The 18,378-nt window shown below is 45.6% G+C and overlaps 1 protein-coding gene across 1 annotated transcript in view; it reads left to right on the top strand.

Annotated features, from left to right (window-relative positions):
• Positions 1 to 18,378, top strand: part of CACNA1G (calcium voltage-gated channel subunit alpha1 G) — a 100,822-nt gene that overhangs the window by 57,087 nt on the left and 25,357 nt on the right. Inside the window, exons 20-25 of the mRNA XM_072881515.1 lie at positions 159 to 343; positions 6,902 to 7,028; positions 10,352 to 10,477; positions 11,090 to 11,179; positions 11,766 to 11,958; positions 14,451 to 14,501. Coding sequence (XP_072737616.1) covers positions 159 to 343; positions 6,902 to 7,028; positions 10,352 to 10,477; positions 11,090 to 11,179; positions 11,766 to 11,958; positions 14,451 to 14,501 — 772 coding nt within the window. The remainder of the gene's footprint in view (positions 1 to 158; positions 344 to 6,901; positions 7,029 to 10,351; positions 10,478 to 11,089; positions 11,180 to 11,765; positions 11,959 to 14,450; positions 14,502 to 18,378) is intronic.

Here is an 18,378-nt window from a genome sequence, read left to right as displayed (position 1 = left end):
TTACACTTTGCTGATTTGTATAATTAGGCTTCTATACTGGGAAGCAAATGGACTCACAGACTTGTATCTGTAAATAATGCGTTCTCAGCAGGTTGCTAACTGGAAGAAACATATTGGATGTGATAGTCATAATTTGTTGCAACTTGGTGTCTGGGCAGGTGGTGGCACTAGGCTTGTGTTTTGGGGAGAAAGCCTACTTGAAAAGCAGCTGGAACGTGCTGGATGGGGTGCTGGTTCTCATCTCTGTCATCGACATCCTGGTCTCGATGGTGTCAGACAGCGGCACGAAAATCCTGGGGATGCTACGGGTTTTGAGACTGCTGAGGACTTTGCGGCCCTTAAGGTAAGCAGAGGATGAGGAAGACCTAAAAGAACGTAGCGTGGGGCCAAAGGGGGAGCTGAGCCTCTCCTGCAAGCGGCAGCATTCACGCAAGGGAAGGGGCAGGCGAGACAAGGGCACGGCATCTGTCGCCAGCGTTGTGCCCAGCCTCCTGCTGCTCCGCAGACAATGAGCGTCCGCAGGTCCTGCAGAGCTGCAAGGAGCTCCGGGCACTCGCTGTGTTTTGGGACCAGCCCCGAGTGCGGTAGTAAACTGATCAATGCCTCTTTTGCTCATTAAAACACACATCCCCTGCTATTTGTGTTCTCATTTGCTCTGTGTAAAGTGCAGCTTAACAGCTTCTTCTCCCCCTTTCCTTCAGGCAGTCAATGGCTTTCGTAACAAAGAAGGAAATTAGTAGCAGGTGGCAGATCATTTTTAAGGAAGCAGAGACTAAACTGTTGCTTAACCTAGAATGAGAAGAAGCTTTTTTTTCCTCAGTTCCCCATTAATTTTACAGAGACATTTATTTTGAAAATTGTCCAGACAAGATGAAAGCAATTGTCCTGCTAACTTGGTCCCCCATCTCTGACAGCGGGCAGTATCCCATGCTCCAGGGGCAGGCACCCCTCTGACAAGAACCTGCCCAAGGACCAGCCTCTTCCAAACAGGCATCTCTTTTGTCCTGTACCCCAAGGCATGAAAGTTTCTCTCCATGCTAAATGCAGTCCCTCCTTAATACCATTGTTGCTGCTCTTGTTATGCAGCCGCTAATAAACCTTCCTGCTCAAAGCATCTTTGTGTGTCTTCTATCTTACTGCTGCTTCCTTCATAAAAGGTTTGCTTTGAGTCAGGATTTTCTCTTTCAGAACAGAAAAATAGGACCCTGCTTCTGATGTAAGATGTTGTTTTACTACCCCTGTGTGAATAATAAGTCTAAATAACAATGGCCATGCCTATATGTATATTTTTCAAATATTCTCAACAGCTATGAAAGACATTCTATTACATTGGGCTATGTGTATGTTGTGCCTGGTGAGTTTTAGGACATGAGCTGCTTTAATCATTTTTACCTGGACAGATAACGCCATTGGTGTGGTTCAGCTCCCTGGCCATATGACTAGACTGTCTTCCTACGTGACTCCAATTCAGACTTTTTTCTCTTTGTGTGTCTCCCAGCATCTCCATGTCAACTGTAATTTCTAGGGGCAGTTTCTGCCAGATTTCTGGTTCAGTAGATCAGCTCTGCTCTTCTGTTTTGGCTGATTTTTGATCCATGTTAAGAAGATACACAAAATAATCTGGATACCTATGGGTAAAAGAAGGATCAATTTCCCATCTCTGAACTGTGGAACGCAAGTTTCACTTTTGAGGTGGTGTGGTTAAAGCAGATCTAGAGGAGGAGGTTTGGGTTGTGCTGAGCCCTGCTAGAATCAACTGGCTTGGCTTGTGCTGAGCCTTGCTAGAGTCACATGTCTGACTTAGTAAAAGCCTTGTATGCTTCTTTGTAGATCTATAGGTCTGCCTGGCCAGGACCTGGGTCTTTGTTTACTAGAGCCTTTCTCTGCAGTCACCTATGTGCATGAGTAGTCTGCAGTTATGGGGAACAATCCACTGAGTAGCTGCAGGCTGGAGGAAGACCTGCCATCTGGAACATGTGCAGGATTAGACTCTTCCATTGCTATTCCATTCCTGTTGGCATTTGATATGTTTTCTCAAGAGAGTGTGTGAATGTTTTCAGCCAACATACTGCTTTCTACTACAAAGAAAATATAAAAAGACAGCAACGAGCCCATTCTCTAAATATGTTCACAATCAGTTCTATTCCCCTGTAATTAGATTTGTAGGAAATGAAAAAGCAGCCATCAAACTGGGGGCTTTCAGTAAGTCATAAATCTCCACATGTGGAAACCCATCTGCCTCTGTGATGCACATCTGGGCTGCCCTGAGCACGCCTCTGCCCACAGCTGCCCGCTCTGCCTTTGCCACAGGCTGTGCGCGTGGCTCAGGGATCTGCCTGGGACGTTCAGCTGGATCAACACGGAATGACAGCTGGGACAGGCAACCTGAGGTCTTTGCACACCGTGGCTCCAGTCCCTGTGTCACGGTGAAGTCCCCTGTGGACACCAAGCTGATGTTTTTCCTTTCCAGCAAGGCGTAGGGCAGAGACCAAAGTGAATGCTCCATTCCCACCACAGAGGAGCTAACCCGGCTCCTTCTGTCCTCCCTTTCTCTGGCCACTTGGAGGGAGGGCTGCAAGGAGGACACCTTCAGCGAGAAGCCAAGCCACAGCTCTGTGTGTCATACTCAACTCGAGGGCAGGGACAGCCCTCGTAATCTCTGCATTGGCTTTCCTGGTTAATGGGCTGAAGGCGTTCTTCTTGCAAAAGACCTCCCTCATTCTGTCTCTTATTTTCTCCTGTGCAAACAACCCCATTGCTTTACACAGTGCACAAAACCACGCACGCTTGTGCCTTTTGCACAGGCATTAAACAAACTGGCCTGTGTGCCAATCACGGGCTTTTGATTGCATGATTGATTATCAGCCTCCAAATTGAATCCATGAGGATTCAAGCCCAGCTTTATGACCAGAATTCCAAAAATATATTCACAAAGGAGTGACGTTTAAAGATGTTTCCATGACCCTCTGATGTTTCAGCCAGTAGAGGGATTGCTTATACAATAACATTCCTTCCTAATGCATTCAACCTGCTGTTGTTGGGATCAAGTGTTGTAGCTTAAGATATAAGAGAAATCAAAATTGAAAATGTATTCAGAATTAATGTGGATGGACTTCAGTGCTGTTTTACTCCCTACAGAGCCTGGGCTTTGACTTCCAAAGCAGATGGATAAATTATTCACTTTTCATACCATTGCAGTATGAAATAGTCATTCATAGACTTTCTTCTATCTATCATATTATCACCTTTGCTAATTTTTTTTTAATCTGTGGAGGAAGGTCTTCATTAATGTTGATCTGCTACTTCATCTAAGTGCTGCTACTTCTTCTGAGAGCTCTCATCAGACCAGCAGGCTTAACGTTAGTAAATGTGATCCAGCTGGGGTGAGGCTGGCAGTGGGTTTGGAGCGTCTCACACCAGGGGTTTAACAGCATTGGGAACGCTGAGACCAGCAGAACCAGGAGGAACTCGAGGGATTTAGTTTCTTCACACTGAAAAAAAAAAAACAGTCTCATTTCAATTTCCCCATTTGTCATATGCCTAATGCAGACTGGAATTGTCCTGAGTGCAACCTCGGTGAGTCTATGGCTCTGGCACGCCCGGAGGGCTCCAAATCAGCTGCAGCCTTCAGCAATAAATTGCAGGAGCGGTGGGTCAGATAATATGAGTTTACAAGCCTGGTATCAGCAGGACCTTGGGCAATATTGATGAGGCGTGGGGTGCTGTATGTTGACATATTGGAGCTGACACTAATAATCTGGAAATGCTGAGGATTTCATCGGCACTTCTTAGGGAGTTATCAGACTCTCAGGAGAGCAGCAGGAGTCTTTGCACAGACTTGCCTTGGCATTGGATCAGGCCCTTAGTTTGAGGCAGCTCCAAGGTCTGAAGGTTTTCATTAGTAAGAACTATTATTTTGCAAAATCTTTTCGAAGTCTTCTCTCCCTGTAGGGCTGGAAACAGCACTGGCATGGAGCTAAACTGGTGGCAGCTTTTACCCTCATGCATTCACATTTGAGGAATTCCCTGGCTGATCAAAACTCTGAAAGCAGCCAAATGCTGCACTTTTTCAGCCCTTTTTTTCTCAACACACATGACTTTGCGAAGTCAGACGAGTAACCTCCTATTTTCTCTCTCTGCTGGATACCAAATAGTATCTCACAAGGGAAATCACTTTATTATTTCTAGAATAGGCTTTCTTAATAAGCATTGGAGAAAATTATCAACTTTAGACTCTGGAGACTAAATTTCTTCCTTGTTCCCCAAAATTTAAGGATGCTCCCATAGTGTAGACCACAGGCCTTCAATTTAGAAGACCTGACTTCGGTTCCATCCTGTGTGACAGTGGGCAGAATACCTAACTCAAGATCCCTAAAGGCACCAAAGTACCTAATTTCCATCAAAATAATTGGAAATGAGGTGCCTGTATACCTCTAAGAACATGGCTTGCGGTCCTCCCATGCTTCAGTTCCCCATCTGTAGTTTGACAGTTGTAGTATTTCACCCAGGACTGTGTGAGGGTAATAGGTGAGGTATGGTGAGGTCTTTAGGACATCTGAGGATCTAGAAGAGCAATTCAGCCTTAGACTGTCCGGCCCAATGCTTGCTTTGTGCACTGAGATGGAGTGGGAAGAGCCCTTGCCCTGCAGACACTGCCTGTTAGGCTGGAGTAACCAGCTCATGGAGTTGAGCACACTAACCTGCCATCCAGCCTCCTCTGCTAGCTGGCCTTGGCTCGGCTCTCAGCATCGGTGCAGGTACAACATGATTTTGTACTACACTGGGTCAGTGTAGCTGACCCAGTGAGGACATCAGCCTGGGCTAATTCACGTGTGAAGTTTTGGCAGCCCACACCAACCAGTCTCCACACTGCCACGGCTGCATGGGGTCCACACCATCCCCTGGAGCATCTCAGCCTTGAGTAACCTTCTGCTCCCTGAGCCATCTCACCCCCCAGCTCATTCCCTAAAATAACCCAGATCTGAGCATCAGGAAAGCCAAGGTGTCTGAAATAGGGAGCCACAGCAGCTACCTGGAAGAGACACCCAGTGTGAGGAATAGCAGCATCTGCCTTTTGTGTTTCACTGGTAAGGGAGTGGATAAAAATACCACCATCTGTTTCTTTTTTTAAATTATAATTGATGAGTTACCCTTGACATTTCAAGTAAATATTTAACCAGAAAAAAGAGAAATAATTTTTAGCTTTTCAGGATACTGTTTAAAGCCAACAGTTTTTGAAAGACCTGGTGCCTGTGCACTGAGCTCTGCAGTTTGCTAAACCTGTTGGCTCTGAGGCAGGAGAGGGCTGGTGCAGGCTTGGCTGGGGTCCCAGCTAAGGCGATGCATGTCGGGCATGGGGACCTCTGCTGGGAGCACCATATCCTGGGAGGGGGAGAGAGGAGGAGAACTTGGATCCTCTCCAGGCAACAAAGCTCCAGCTGGCTTCAGGTGGTGCAGCCAGACTTGGGGTGAAACAGGAGAGGCGGTGAGAGGACTCCCATGGCAAAGGAGCGAACCAGGCAGAAACAAGAAGGTGGGGAAGTTTGTGGCACTTTTGAATGGCAAGTGTTCAAAAGAGTCACCCGCCGGTACCCAGCAGCACATGGACGCTTCCTTCCCTCCGACTTACGCAGCAGACAGCTGTTTCTGCCTTGGGAAAGCACAGTTTCTATGGCATCAGTACAAATTGATTTACAGAGCTAGTGAAATGCTTAATTCCAGTTGGCATCAGGAGGAGGGAGGCATGCAACCTCTTCAGATGCCTTTCTCAGTCCCTCAGCTCTCCACCTTCAGGTCTGTGAGCCTGAATACCTCATTCATCTTGCCTGTATGATGTAATCCTCTGTTATGAAATTCTGTGTGGTACCAGACAGAGAGGAGCTACAGAAATAAGGTTAGATGCCTGTGGTCCTGCTGGTGATGTTTCACCTGGATGACACCACTGAGGTTGTACAGTGGGTATAAAGCAGAGACTGTGATAGTACTGAGGGGCAGCACTATAAGGACACGTACAGATTTTTTTTATGATGAGGGTGGTGAAACACTGACACAGGTTGCCCAGGGAGGTTGTAGATGCCCCATCCCTGGAAATGTTCAAGGTCAGGCTGGATGTGGCTTTGAGTAACCTGATCTAGTTGAACATGTCCCTGCTCATTGCAGGGGGGTTGAACTAGATGACCTTTAAAGGTCCCTTCCAACCCAAACCATTCTATGATCGCCACAGATCTGCAGGCAGCTGTGTAAGAGTGGCTGCTCTGTTTCACAGACTGAGACAGGGAAATCAAGAGCCTTGCCTAAAACTACCCAGGAATGGACACTGGGAGGCCCTCTCTTTGCAGTGCTGGACAGGCTACAGGCATAAAGGTGTGCTTTTGTGGATGGCCCAAAACAAGAGGCTGGATCCCAGGGAAGGTGTGATCAAGGCTGGAAACCTAGAGAGCTCTTTGGACCGAATGATAGGAAAAGGAAAATGCCAAGGCTTGAATATATTCTAGTGAATGGTAACTAGAAGATGCTGATCAGCAAACGGATCAAGAATAGGTGGTGGGTTAGATTAAAACTATCGTTCCCAGTTTGAAAAATATGGGGCTAGCCTATATACCTTCCTTTCCTAGGTCCTTCTCCAGTGACTTTTCTGGCCTGGCTCCTCATATGTGGTCTCCTCCTCCTCCTCTTCTTTTATGCAAAGCTATATGTGTAGGCAGAGACCCCTTTCCCTCAAACGCCTCCATGATGTCACAGGTCAATCTTCCAGAACTGCTTCTTCCATCATGCTTTTTGAGTTATTTGCCATTCTAAAAAATTTTCTAATGCTGTTTCCTCCACATCTTCTATTTTGTCAGGAGGCAGAACTGGGCAAGAACAGGACTAACATAGCTTTTGTGCTTACTTGCCCCCACAGAGTCATTAGTCGAGCCCAAGGACTGAAGTTGGTGGTGGAGACTCTCATGTCATCCCTGAAGCCCATTGGGAACATCGTGGTCATCTGCTGTGCTTTTTTCATAATCTTTGGGATCCTGGGAGTTCAGGTGAGTCCCCTGTAAGCCTCAGCACCTAGCCCAAAAGCATAACAAGCCCCAGATGGCCCCACGTCTGGGTATCTGTACCAATGGGCATGCTATAAGCCTTTCTGAAACCAAACCAATGGGCTGTTTGGCCTTCTTGAGGAATGCTCCTTGCTCCTAGCAAGGAGGAAGCAGATTTCCCATTATTGGTCAGCCATTAAAAACTCACTAACAATTATAACCTAAATCAGTGGCCTAGCTGCACGCATCCCTAGCCATAGCTGAAGGAGCAATGGTTGGAGTCACTTAGTGGGGTTGGTTTTGCCTCTCTCTGGCTCCCTCAAGGTTTTCTGCCCAGCTCTGGAAACGTGTTCGTTTTGAATCCATAACTACCATAGTTAACAGCCTGACATGACTCAGACCCAAGGGCTTATGCGGCTCTCGGTCACCACCCCAGCAGCACAGCATGGCCTTTCTAGTGCTCTCAAGACACATTTATTCCTGACTGCCCAGTCTTGGCTATGTGTCACTTGATGTGTTGAACTTTCTTGAAGCTTCCCTGTTGCATGCAGTGATACAAAAGCCAACATGATGACCCCCTCAAAGGCACAGAATGGGCTTTCTTCATCCCTTCCCCACCACAAGGACTTCTGCTCTGCCTGCAGCGGGACATGAATCAAGCTATTTCTCCGCTTTCTTCCCCCAGCCACACCACAGAAGGGTCAGGCCTGAGGCATGACATGTACCACCATAAAAACTCTGCTCAGGGAAACTGTTAAATCCCATTCCTGTTCCGTCTGGGAGATAACATGGGGACATCTCTCCTCCACCTTTCTTCTAGATATAAACCAACGGGGAAATAGAAACTCTCAAAGCTGAAATTGTTGGTTTGTAAACTCCAGAGAGACCTTGACCTGGAGATTCATTCAGATTCTGACAGTTTGTATAACTGAAAGCTTGCAGAAATAGAGATTTCTGAGTCTGCTTCCTGCCAGCTCTGCTGGCAATATCCTCAGTCCCAGGAAGGCAGGAACCTGGGGGAAAAGTGGCAGAGTTTCCAATGCAATTGGTTTCTCATTACCTGAGAAGAAGAGATTGTTTCATATAAATATTCTGACATAACACTTATTTCTTTCTGAAGTTTATCTGATCTGTCACAGCTAGCTTTGGAAAGCAGGTCTGTTTGGCTTTGTTTTGGAAAGGTGTCTTATATAATATTTTATACTAATACACTGTTTAAATAATAAATACAGTATTGAAAATAAACAGAGAAGAAAATCGTGCCATCCATAACCATCTCAGCAACTAGATTGGTTTAGCATTACAGTACAACAACATTCATCCATTATACTAAACAGATTCATAAAACTAAGCATATCCCGTAAAACAATATAAAACTCAAGGCACAGGAAAATTTATGCCAAACAACGAAACTTGCAGTATGCTCTTTGAATTTCCTCCCTGCTAATTGTGATTGCTTTCCCTAGTGACTTGCAGTCTTACGTTAAATTGTCATGACTATTGATGTGCTTAAGTGGTAGATACAAGCAAGACTGATCCTGTATTCAGGATGCAAAATTTTCAGTTAATATTTATGGGTAATTAGGTGTAAGATGAGGGCCATAGCTATTTTCTATAAAAAGATGATCTCTCAAAGTTACAGTTGGTTTTCCTGTGTAAATATAAACTGGGGACCAAACTAGAGGTTTTTAATGCTAATAAAATCCAGACATCCAGGTTTCCAACAGTGTCTCCTCTTAGCGAGACTGGTTTTATTGTAGAGCTTGTCCACACGTGAATAGTCATTAATAAGGCACAAGAAATGGATTGATAAAACCAGTACAGTAGGAATCACCGGGTCTTTTACTTTTGGAAGTGCTAAAATCTGAAGCACTGGCAGGGATCAGCATTTTTGCAAATGGGGCTTTGTATTTCCAAACCCTGTTAGTAGCTGTGTTACTGCTCCCATCTGAGTGGCATTACAGTCCAGCTCCCGGAGAAGTTATATTTATAGACAATATATTAAAAACAGTTGTTTACCTTCCTGCTTAATTAAAACTTTTCTCTGTGAAGGCTATATCTCCCCAGTCTCCCTTACCCATGGATAGTGTTTCTCTGTGGAAAGATCAGGGAATACTTCTCTTCTTGCATCCAGAAGTTTTATGACTGCGTTGAGTGGTGATTAATTTTGCATGCCTGGAGAACATCTTTCTGCTGTTGACTTCTGAAGGAAACCCATAGAGCAATGCGTGGGTTTATCTTGTTCACTATTATTTCTACTGATATTTGTCTAGAACAACAGATCAAAACCCATCAGCGATTTTCTTTGTATACCCAGGTGGTGTTTTAAGGAGCCTGGAGAGCAGGCTGCCATTTCCTCCCAAAACAGTAATGTCAGTAGTTTCTGTCAGCAAATAAAACCAGGTTTGTTGGATGTCTCCTGGGCTTTGATACCATCCATCCTTCTAGCATCAATCATCCTGTCTGAAGCAGTAATCATCCCCTGCCACTCTCTGTTCTGTGTGCGGGAAGCACCAGGTCTAGAATTAAACACATGGAGGCTCATGTTCCTCATGCAGGTGTAAATCAGGAGCTGACTCCCCAGGAGCTGCGTCTCTCCTGCCTTACACCAAAGGAAATAAGCTCGGTATCAGGTACCCAGCACCAGTTGGGCTTGACTCCTTAAGCTCTGCTCAAGGAATAATTTCAGAGACCCCTGCACGGACTGCAGAGCCTAATGGCAGCTGGAGAACAGCATCCCGGATCAGAGACCGGAGCTGGACTGACAGCAGTCTCGATTCAGCGAGAGCCCAACATCACTCACAGCAGCTCGGCTCCTCTCTGACACGTCCCCTTGTGACCAGTAAGAGCAGAGCTTAGTCCATCGCTGTGCCTTCTTAGTGCCACCTTTCCTCTGCTGACAGAGGGCCCCCGCTACATTTAATTTGTCGGTGACTCTTGAAACCAGCATCGTTAATTGGGCTGGAGTTGCCGGAGTCATTCCACGTGTGGCAAGAAGCCATTAGCTGGTCTAGGCTATTAGCCAGGGTTACACTTGAGCTGGCGACCCAGAAGCAAAGGCCTTTAGGCCAGTCTCAGATCACTGAACCAGACAATCTAATGCACGAGGTGGGTGTCCTAAATGATGTGAAATCATGCATTGGCTCATTAGGTGCATATTATACAGGCTGCTCGCACTTAATAACCAGCATGAATGAGGCCATTTACCTTAACTTCTCTGGTCAGCGTGGGCTGTGCAGAATACCCCAGGAGAAATGCCCATCACCTGCAGAGAAATCCTGTGGACCAAACCCTTAGCTTTCCTCTCTTCTTTGTGTGTTTTGCAGCTTTTCAAAGGCAAGTTTTTTGTCTGCCAGGGGGAGGACACCAGAAACATCACAAATAAATCGGATTGTACAGAAGCAAGCTACAAATGGGTCCGGCACAAGTATAATTTTGATAATCTCGGCCAGGTATTAATGGAATGGTAATCTGCTTCTTTGCTCCTTTACTTCCTTGACTTAAAACCTGTGCATTATTATCCCATGGGATTTTCTTACAGGGCACTACCAGTCACAGTAAATATTCAGTTCACATACACAGCATTCTGTCTCTGTAAATCCCAAAGGTAGTGTTTCCAAGCAGGCATACACTTCTTTTCAGAACAGAACAAGCACATGTGGCTTCGTGGAGTACTTAATTGCTTCACTGCTACATAACAAACCAAATATATCTTGCAGAAGGGCTTGTCTAATAGAGCCGGACACTTTCAGCCATCTCTGCAACACAGCCTTATTTTAGCAGCATGGTAAGGACTAATTAGTCAGGAGCAGTAGAGACCTGGAGGGTGGAAATGAAGCTGCTTTTGTCTTCGGCTTTGTGGTTTCCAAATTAGCGCTCATTGCTGAACCGGGCACTGACATTGATTGGTTTTTGCTGCCAGGAAAAACCTTGGGCATCAAACTGTCCCAGTATCAGACAGGTAATGATAATGCCCAGACAGGAAAGGGCAAAAAGGAGTAACATGTTACAGGTAAAAGAGCTTTAGTGCAACTATGTCTAACTTTTTTTCCATGTATTTCTAGGCCCTGATGTCTCTCTTTGTTCTGGCCTCCAAGGACGGGTGGGTGGATATCATGTACGATGGCTTAGATGCTGTGGGAGTTGACCAGCAGGTACGTGCTCTAGCAGAGCTGTAAGAAATGAGTTATCAAAGGTCACACGTCTTGGCTCTTGTTTTGCAAAATACTGTTGGCTTCCACAGTCAAATGGGGTTATGGGGTTGGGATCGGGGGAGATGTTTAACCCAAGTCCTGGGGTGTGACAAGGAGTCAAGTGAAAAGTCTGGATTTGGACCTAGCCTTTTCCCTGCAGATTTTGCAACATGACTGGTGTAACTAGCATTAGGAGAACCGCACCTATCGAAGAATGTTTTGACTTTTTAAGCAATTTGGACATTTCAGGAGAAAAGAAGTGCTTTCTGTAGGTACAGGTTTTCAGTGGGGGACTTACAATAGCTGCAAAGGATGCTACTGTCCTGCTGTTGGCAGAACAGAGGTGGTTCTTCTGTCCTCAACGTGCTTTGTGTTTTGGGCGCATTCAGTGAAAATGTCTTAGAGTGCTCTAATTTTCAGGAAGAGCAGAGCACGCTGAGATGCCTCAAAGAGGCACCCACGGGTTTTGTGGAGGGGGCAGCTGTATCAATTTGCTCACTTTTTTTTTTTGAGATTCAGTTGACATTTGCTTTCCTCCACTTTGCAGCCAGTCATGAACTACAACCCGTGGATGCTCCTCTACTTCATCTCCTTCCTGCTGATTGTGGCCTTCTTCGTCCTCAACATGTTCGTGGGGGTGGTGGTGGAGAATTTCCACAAGTGTCGGCAGCACCAGGAGGAGGAAGAAGCCAAGAGGCGGGAGGAGAAGAGGCTTCGCCGGCTGGAGAAAAAGAGAAGGAGTAAGGAGAAACAGATGGCTGGTCGGTAGTCTTTCCACATCTTTCTGAGTCCTGCTTGACCTTCCACATGATCCCCTCCTCCCTTCCCTCCCTGCCTCGCGCCTGGTGATCATTCTTCTCCCAAAAGCATGTCCAGCTATAAAATTTGCATGAAGGAAATAGTGTCGTTTTAGGCTAAGCAAGGAGCCATGGAAGCCTTTTTAATGGCTGCATGATTTGCAATGACTTTTCCATTGGAGATTATTTAAATTAAAATATAATAATAATCAGACTTGGAGCTTCTTGGATAGCAGAGCTCAGTGTTACACAAATAGTGACAACTGCAAAGATCAGCAGTGCCGGATGGCACCATAAATCTTCTGAGTCATGAGCACTGTTGCTGATAACTGGATTCACTATTTGGTTTATTACAGCCTTGTAATGCCACAGTGATGTTACCTGTCCCATTTATCAAGCAGGTTTATTTATTGGCACAGTAGCACCACTGCTATTCAAGAGTGTAATAAAATAATGGAGCCATCTCATTCTAGTAATGCTTAAAAACTCCTTAGAGAAACATATCAATGCATTTGCTTGAGAAATACAGATTAGAAAAAAAAAAAGCAGTTGAGGAGAGTAACTAACTAGATAAAATAGCACTGATGCAAATTGACCCAAACTCCAAACTGGATATGCAAGCTTGCAGCCCTGCCTAGAGAAGGCTTTACAGGTGAAAGGAGGCTAGACCTCCACTCTGCCAAAAGTCTCCAACCTGACATTTGTCTTTTAGTCTTTTTTTTCTTTTAATTTGGTTGAATAAGTAAGAAATAAGTCAGCCAGAGGCCACAGGTCGGAGGTACTCTTCTTGCATGCTCTCTCTTCTGACTGAACTTTCTCTGTTGCCCTTCGTGTCCATGGCCTCACGCTTTCCCTCCCTGGTCAGTCCACCTGCTGCTCTCTCCGTGTCCCTTTTCACATCTCTTCTCTGTCTTTGACAGACTTCAGTACTGTTTAAGAGGCTGTCTGATAAGGCGCTTGTTCCAAAAGCTGGTAATATTAAGTCTGTTTTATTTTTTTTAATAGTCTAAGAGGTGTTTAATAGCTGTGACAGGCTTAATCATGCAACCACGTACCACAACGGTGTCTCAACCTCTCTCAGTTCAGCACTTACCCAGCACTCTCCTTTGGTCACATCTTTAAGTCCCATGAGCTTCACAGGTTTTGTAACCAATAGGATGTATCACACCAGCCTCTGGACATCAAACTTTGGTTTATGCCGAGAGCCTGGCTTCCTCGATGGTCAGTGGAAAGATGGAGGCTTCCTTCAAGAGCGGTGGAGGACACATTAGACTGTTCTCAGTTAAGTGGGATACAGATGGAAAGAATTTTTTTGTTGTTGTTTTTCACATCAAGGAAATGCCTAGAAAGCTCTTTCGGTCAGTCCAAGTTCACAAACACAGTTTCAGGCTCATGAGTTAGAAAATGTTTTTAAAGGCTGGATAGAAAGATCCCTATTTAAAGTTGCAGTTTTGGAAAGCAGACATTTCTGTAGAAGAAAAATAGATGTTTAGTTATTATTAATGACCTTATTTATAATGCTAGAGGAACTAGATGAAGAAAAGACGTAAGTCTGGGCAATTTCCCAGCGGGAAAGAATCACAAACCATCCTTGGAGATGTAGTTATTCATTCAGTCCTATGAAATGCCCAATTAAAGAAGCAATAAACAGCTATTTTACTGAGGATCAAATATTGCTGAGTATTCAATCGCCATAAAAACCTTTCAAGAGCAAAGTATGAAGCCCTCCAAATCGCTTCAGAACAGTTTTCCCAATTCGCGTTCAGTGAAACGTTGGTTTTAATTGACTGTGTCCAGCTTTGCCCTCGAAGGCAACAGATGTCATTGCTTAGTTTCATTCTGCATGGTGGGAACTTGTAGATGATGCCATGACTAGGGCTTTGATAATGCCAGAAACTGCATGGGGGTTCCTTTCAGCTGGGCTTCCTGAGTGTCCCCAGATGCCCAAACCAAACTATGGATGTCAGACATAGACAGACATAGACATCTAACTGGTTGCACAGTCGTTTTTGATCATAGACTCTTCAAATGCATTTATCCAATTGGACATCCGAAAACCAGAAAAGCGAGATCCCAGCTCGGTGAGATGTAGGCAGATGCAGGAGTGGTCACTGTAAGGTGCGCTGGCCCAGCAGGACACGTACAAAGTCCGTCCTTCAGAAGTGTCTTCTACACTGTCATCATCAAGCAAGGGGGTTCTCAGGGATCTCTTGTGCTTCCACCCGTGTATGTGGGAGAAGCACAAGAGCCCTTCCTTTTTCACGATGAGCCCGCGTACCTGACCCCACCCTCCATGAGGCACAAGGAGAGGATCCCGCAAGGAAGCATTCCCGGTAGAGGCAATGGAGAGCCTGAGAGCCGTAGGGACCTCTGAAGGGGAAGGGAAGTCTTGCCGTGTGTCCTGCCGGGTGATTAATGCCATTTCGTTCTTTTAGATCTAATGCTGGATGATGTATTAATGGAGAGCTCAGCCAGTGCAGTGCAAGGTACTGGGAAGTCGGCACGTCTCATCCCACTTGAATGGCAGTGCTGTGTCACTAACGGCTGGCCACCGCTGCTGTGAGGCATCCCACTAAACCGTGTGTGTGGTGCAAAGCTCGTTTGCTTACTTCATGGCACACGCATATCATTCTGAACTGCAGGTCTGCAGACCTGGCTCAGGACTGACACTTGCAAACCCTTAATTTACCCCTTGATCATGTTATGTTCTTCAGTATTTTTTTTTCTGGTTTTCATTAAGACACTGTCAGACTTTTCATGGCTTTTTTTTTCTCCTTTTTTTTTTTTTTTCCTTAGAGAATAATGACTGGACTGTGAAATGGGACCTTTATTGTTTACTCCAGCTTTCTAACCACCAGCTTAGGAGTCTCTGAATAATTTGCAGGAGTGTCTCTGGAAGGCAGGCAGTCTCGCTTAGGGAGGTTATTTCATTATTTCTCCAGTCCTTGCTCATTGCTCCACAAATGCTGTGCTTCAGGGAGGCACAGTATTTTTTCAGCAGGGTAAAATTCAGTATAGTGCAGAGCCTCACTGCTTTAATGGAGAGATCAACCCCACACCAACCCTCAACATGGATGTGGGGTTTGGCCGTTGTGCTGCCCAGCTTGTAAATTCTTCATATTGACTGAGGGTTGCTCGATCCATGAGGCATCTTGTGAATTAAAAGAAATAAAGATGCCACCTCAAAGCCTTTCCAGGTCCTGGTGGGGATGGACCAGCTGGGCTGAACACCGCTGGGGATTTGACCTGGCCACCCCGACCAGGGCTCACTCACGTCTCCCTTTCCTGTACCCCTCGCCAGGATGGTGCTCAGGGCTGCAAATCTGTCCCTTGCTCTTTTTATTTTTAGGAGAAGCTTTGATCTGGCAAGCATTTTGTTTAATTCATAACTTAAGAATATTAGCCTGAATAATTAAAGAGATGCCAACATAGAAACAAATATAGCTGTAATTTTTGACAAAAATAATATTTAGGAAAATTGTGCCATTAAAACTCTCACCTGTGAACAAGCTCCACTGCTTGAAATGGGAGAAGGGCTCCATCCATCTCTCATATATTGCAGGGAGTTTTGATTAAATAAAAATTGCAAGTTGAGGACTATAGGCTTTCACTGCAGAGGATAACTCAGGGAGACCAAGGTTCCTACCTTATATTTCTAAGGCCTTGTTGGAAGTTATCACAACATGCTTTAATAAATCCTGAATCTCCTTCCCATTGCCATTCCTGGTATTTTTATTTCTTTGCCCTCATTCTTGCTCTTCTTGGTAGGCCTCCTGTCCTCTCCTGCGAAACAGGGGCAGCACGAGGGGGGATGTTGTCACTGGGTTTGGGGGTCTGTTTATTTTTTCTTCTTTTTATTTGGTTGTGACTCCTCTCCTGGTCCTACAGAGCTACATCAAGGCTGTCTTATTTTATTTTATTTTTAAGGCATTGAACTTGTTCCAAACCCCTCCGTTATCCCGCGCAGGCTCAGAAAGACTCTTAGAGTTTGCCTTTAAAACATGTGCAATTGTCAGGTCTGTGCTTTGTGTTTCCTTTTGTTGTCTTTTCTTTGGATCCAGTGGTAGTGAATGTGCCATGCTGCTCTTCAGGCACCGGCGTGAGGGAATAGAAAGGTTTTATTTCTGAACCTGACTGTTGGGGATATTAGGGAATCAGTCCTGGGTGCTGTAGATGAACCTCCTGTGGTTCAATGAGAAATCTGGAGTTGTGACCCCAAAGCTTCCACACATCTCTGCACTTACAGAGGACTTCTTTTCTCTTTCTGTGAAGATAAGGTGGATTATTGTGTGTGTGTGCTGCTGCCTGGTGTTTAGTGAGATATTATAATTTTATTTTTTCTTTTTTTTTTTTTCCCCGAGTCTACATTCTATCACAACTAGAATCTTCTCAGTGGAAATAATTTCTCATTTTCCATTTTGCTTTTTTTTTTTTTTTAATAAATCCATTCAGTACAATAAAAGCCAAGTAAAATGCTGTGTTTAAACAAAAAAAGTTCCTTCAGTGCAAACTACTTTTTAACCTAATAATATTCTTGATACAGTTTGTAAATCCAGCTGCGTCACAGGCTCATTGCTCACTGGTTTGCTGCTGTCCTCCAGATATACTCAGACCTGCAAAGTAGTTAATTCCCTTATTATAGGAGAAGGAAGAAGCTGGAGGAGACAGTAATGGAATTGTCCCACTCTTGTGAATTCCAATTTCCCATGCCCACGCACCTCCGGCTCAAAAGCCACCTCGGGGAAAGTGGCAATTTCTCTCTTGACAGGGCTATATTCGGAGGCAGCCGCTATTCAGAGATACTTCAGAGCCGCGTGCCCAGCCCGATTCCCCCCAAGAAAATGCAGTTAATAGGAAGAGAGTGTCCCTGGTCCCATCTCCTGCGGCGCTGGCAGAGACCGGCCGAGCCCTGGGACCCTCTGGGAGCTGGCAGTGGCACTGCCTGGCAAAAACAAGGGTGCCTCCTGCGCTGCTTTGCTGGTCACTGGTGCCATTTCGCAGGTCACGTCCTAGAGCTGTCAGACGAACAGTGGCACTGTGCTTAATGCCCCAACCTGGGCTGTGATTGCCAAAGCCAAAGGGAGCAGTTGGAGCAAGCTTAGGAATGGGAAATGTTTATCCTGCAACAGCAATGGTCATTGCCTTTCCAAACGCGCAGGAGAGGATGGCGATGAGTTTGGCTACCCCAGGACATGGGCTGGGGCTGCCCTGCTCTGCCTCCCAGCCCTTGTCAAGGGGATCAATTATAATCCCGTGGGATGATGCCAAGAGGAGTACAGAATGTCTGCTTGGGAAACAACTTGAGTTGACGTAAAAATGATAAATTAAAACTGAGTGCCCCCCATGCCAGGCACCCGCTCCCATTGCCGGCACGGTCCCCTTAGACCACCATTGCCCAGGATGAATGGGCAGGAGGGACTCTCCCAAGCCAGCTCTCAACCAGCTGCAAAATCTCCTTCCTACCTGGGTTAGGAGGAGATTGCTCAGGCTCCACTGTCTGAGCTGATTTTCTCCAGTGTAACGATATCTAAATTTGAGCCACTTCTCCCTCTCCCCCACTCCTGGCCTCCAGCCATGGTGGAGCAGCTTGATTTACACCCTGTTTACCAGCCTGATGTCTCGTAGCGGGCTTTTGCTGTATTTCCCCATCTTCTCACATTCTCGCTCTGCCAATTCTTCTTTTGTTCGTTTGCTCTCCTCCTCTTTTCTTTAACGCCATGTGTGCCGGGAAGCCAAGTTAACCTTTCCAGTAATAACCGAGACTAACCCAGAGCTCTTGTTGTTCTTGACACAGTGTATTGTAACAGTACAGTAATGTGGTGTTGTGTTAGTTGTGAAGTTCACCACCTGGAGTTTAACAGATGTCTGTATTTCCCAAGATGTTGGTATTGTTTAGATCTTTACTGCAATAATTAGGAATGATACTGTGTGATAGGGGGCACGGGCTTTGCACTTGAATGATTATACATGAGCAACACCCAACTTCTCTGCAGAACTGCACAGGCTGGGTTAAATAAATGGTATTTATACAATAGCAAGAAAATGGTTTATCTGTTCAGAAAGTTCCCTGCCCACCTACACACAGTAGCTATTTATCTATAGTCCTCGGACAGCATGCCAGCTTGTGTGTGGTTCATCTCACGGTAATATCGGTATTGCACTAATAGGCATGGCTGGCATGTGGCGACCGGTGAGGCAAGTGGTGGCATGATTCATGAACAGGGTTGACAAATCCCCTCTTAACAAAGTTAACGGGGAAGGATGAAACATTTACTAATGGTAATTTTCTAAGGCTGCAAGCGCATCTGCAACAGCAGCATCCAGAGACGTTTGGCTGTGGAAACCGGGGGGCGTGTGCTGGGA

This window comes from Ciconia boyciana, chromosome 16 (assembly GCF_034638445.1).
Source record: "Ciconia boyciana chromosome 16, ASM3463844v1, whole genome shotgun sequence".
Classification (NCBI taxonomy): domain Eukaryota; kingdom Metazoa; phylum Chordata; class Aves; order Ciconiiformes; family Ciconiidae; genus Ciconia; species Ciconia boyciana.
The sequence above is the reverse complement of the archived record's forward strand: the minus strand, read 5'-3'. Positions and strand labels throughout refer to the sequence as shown.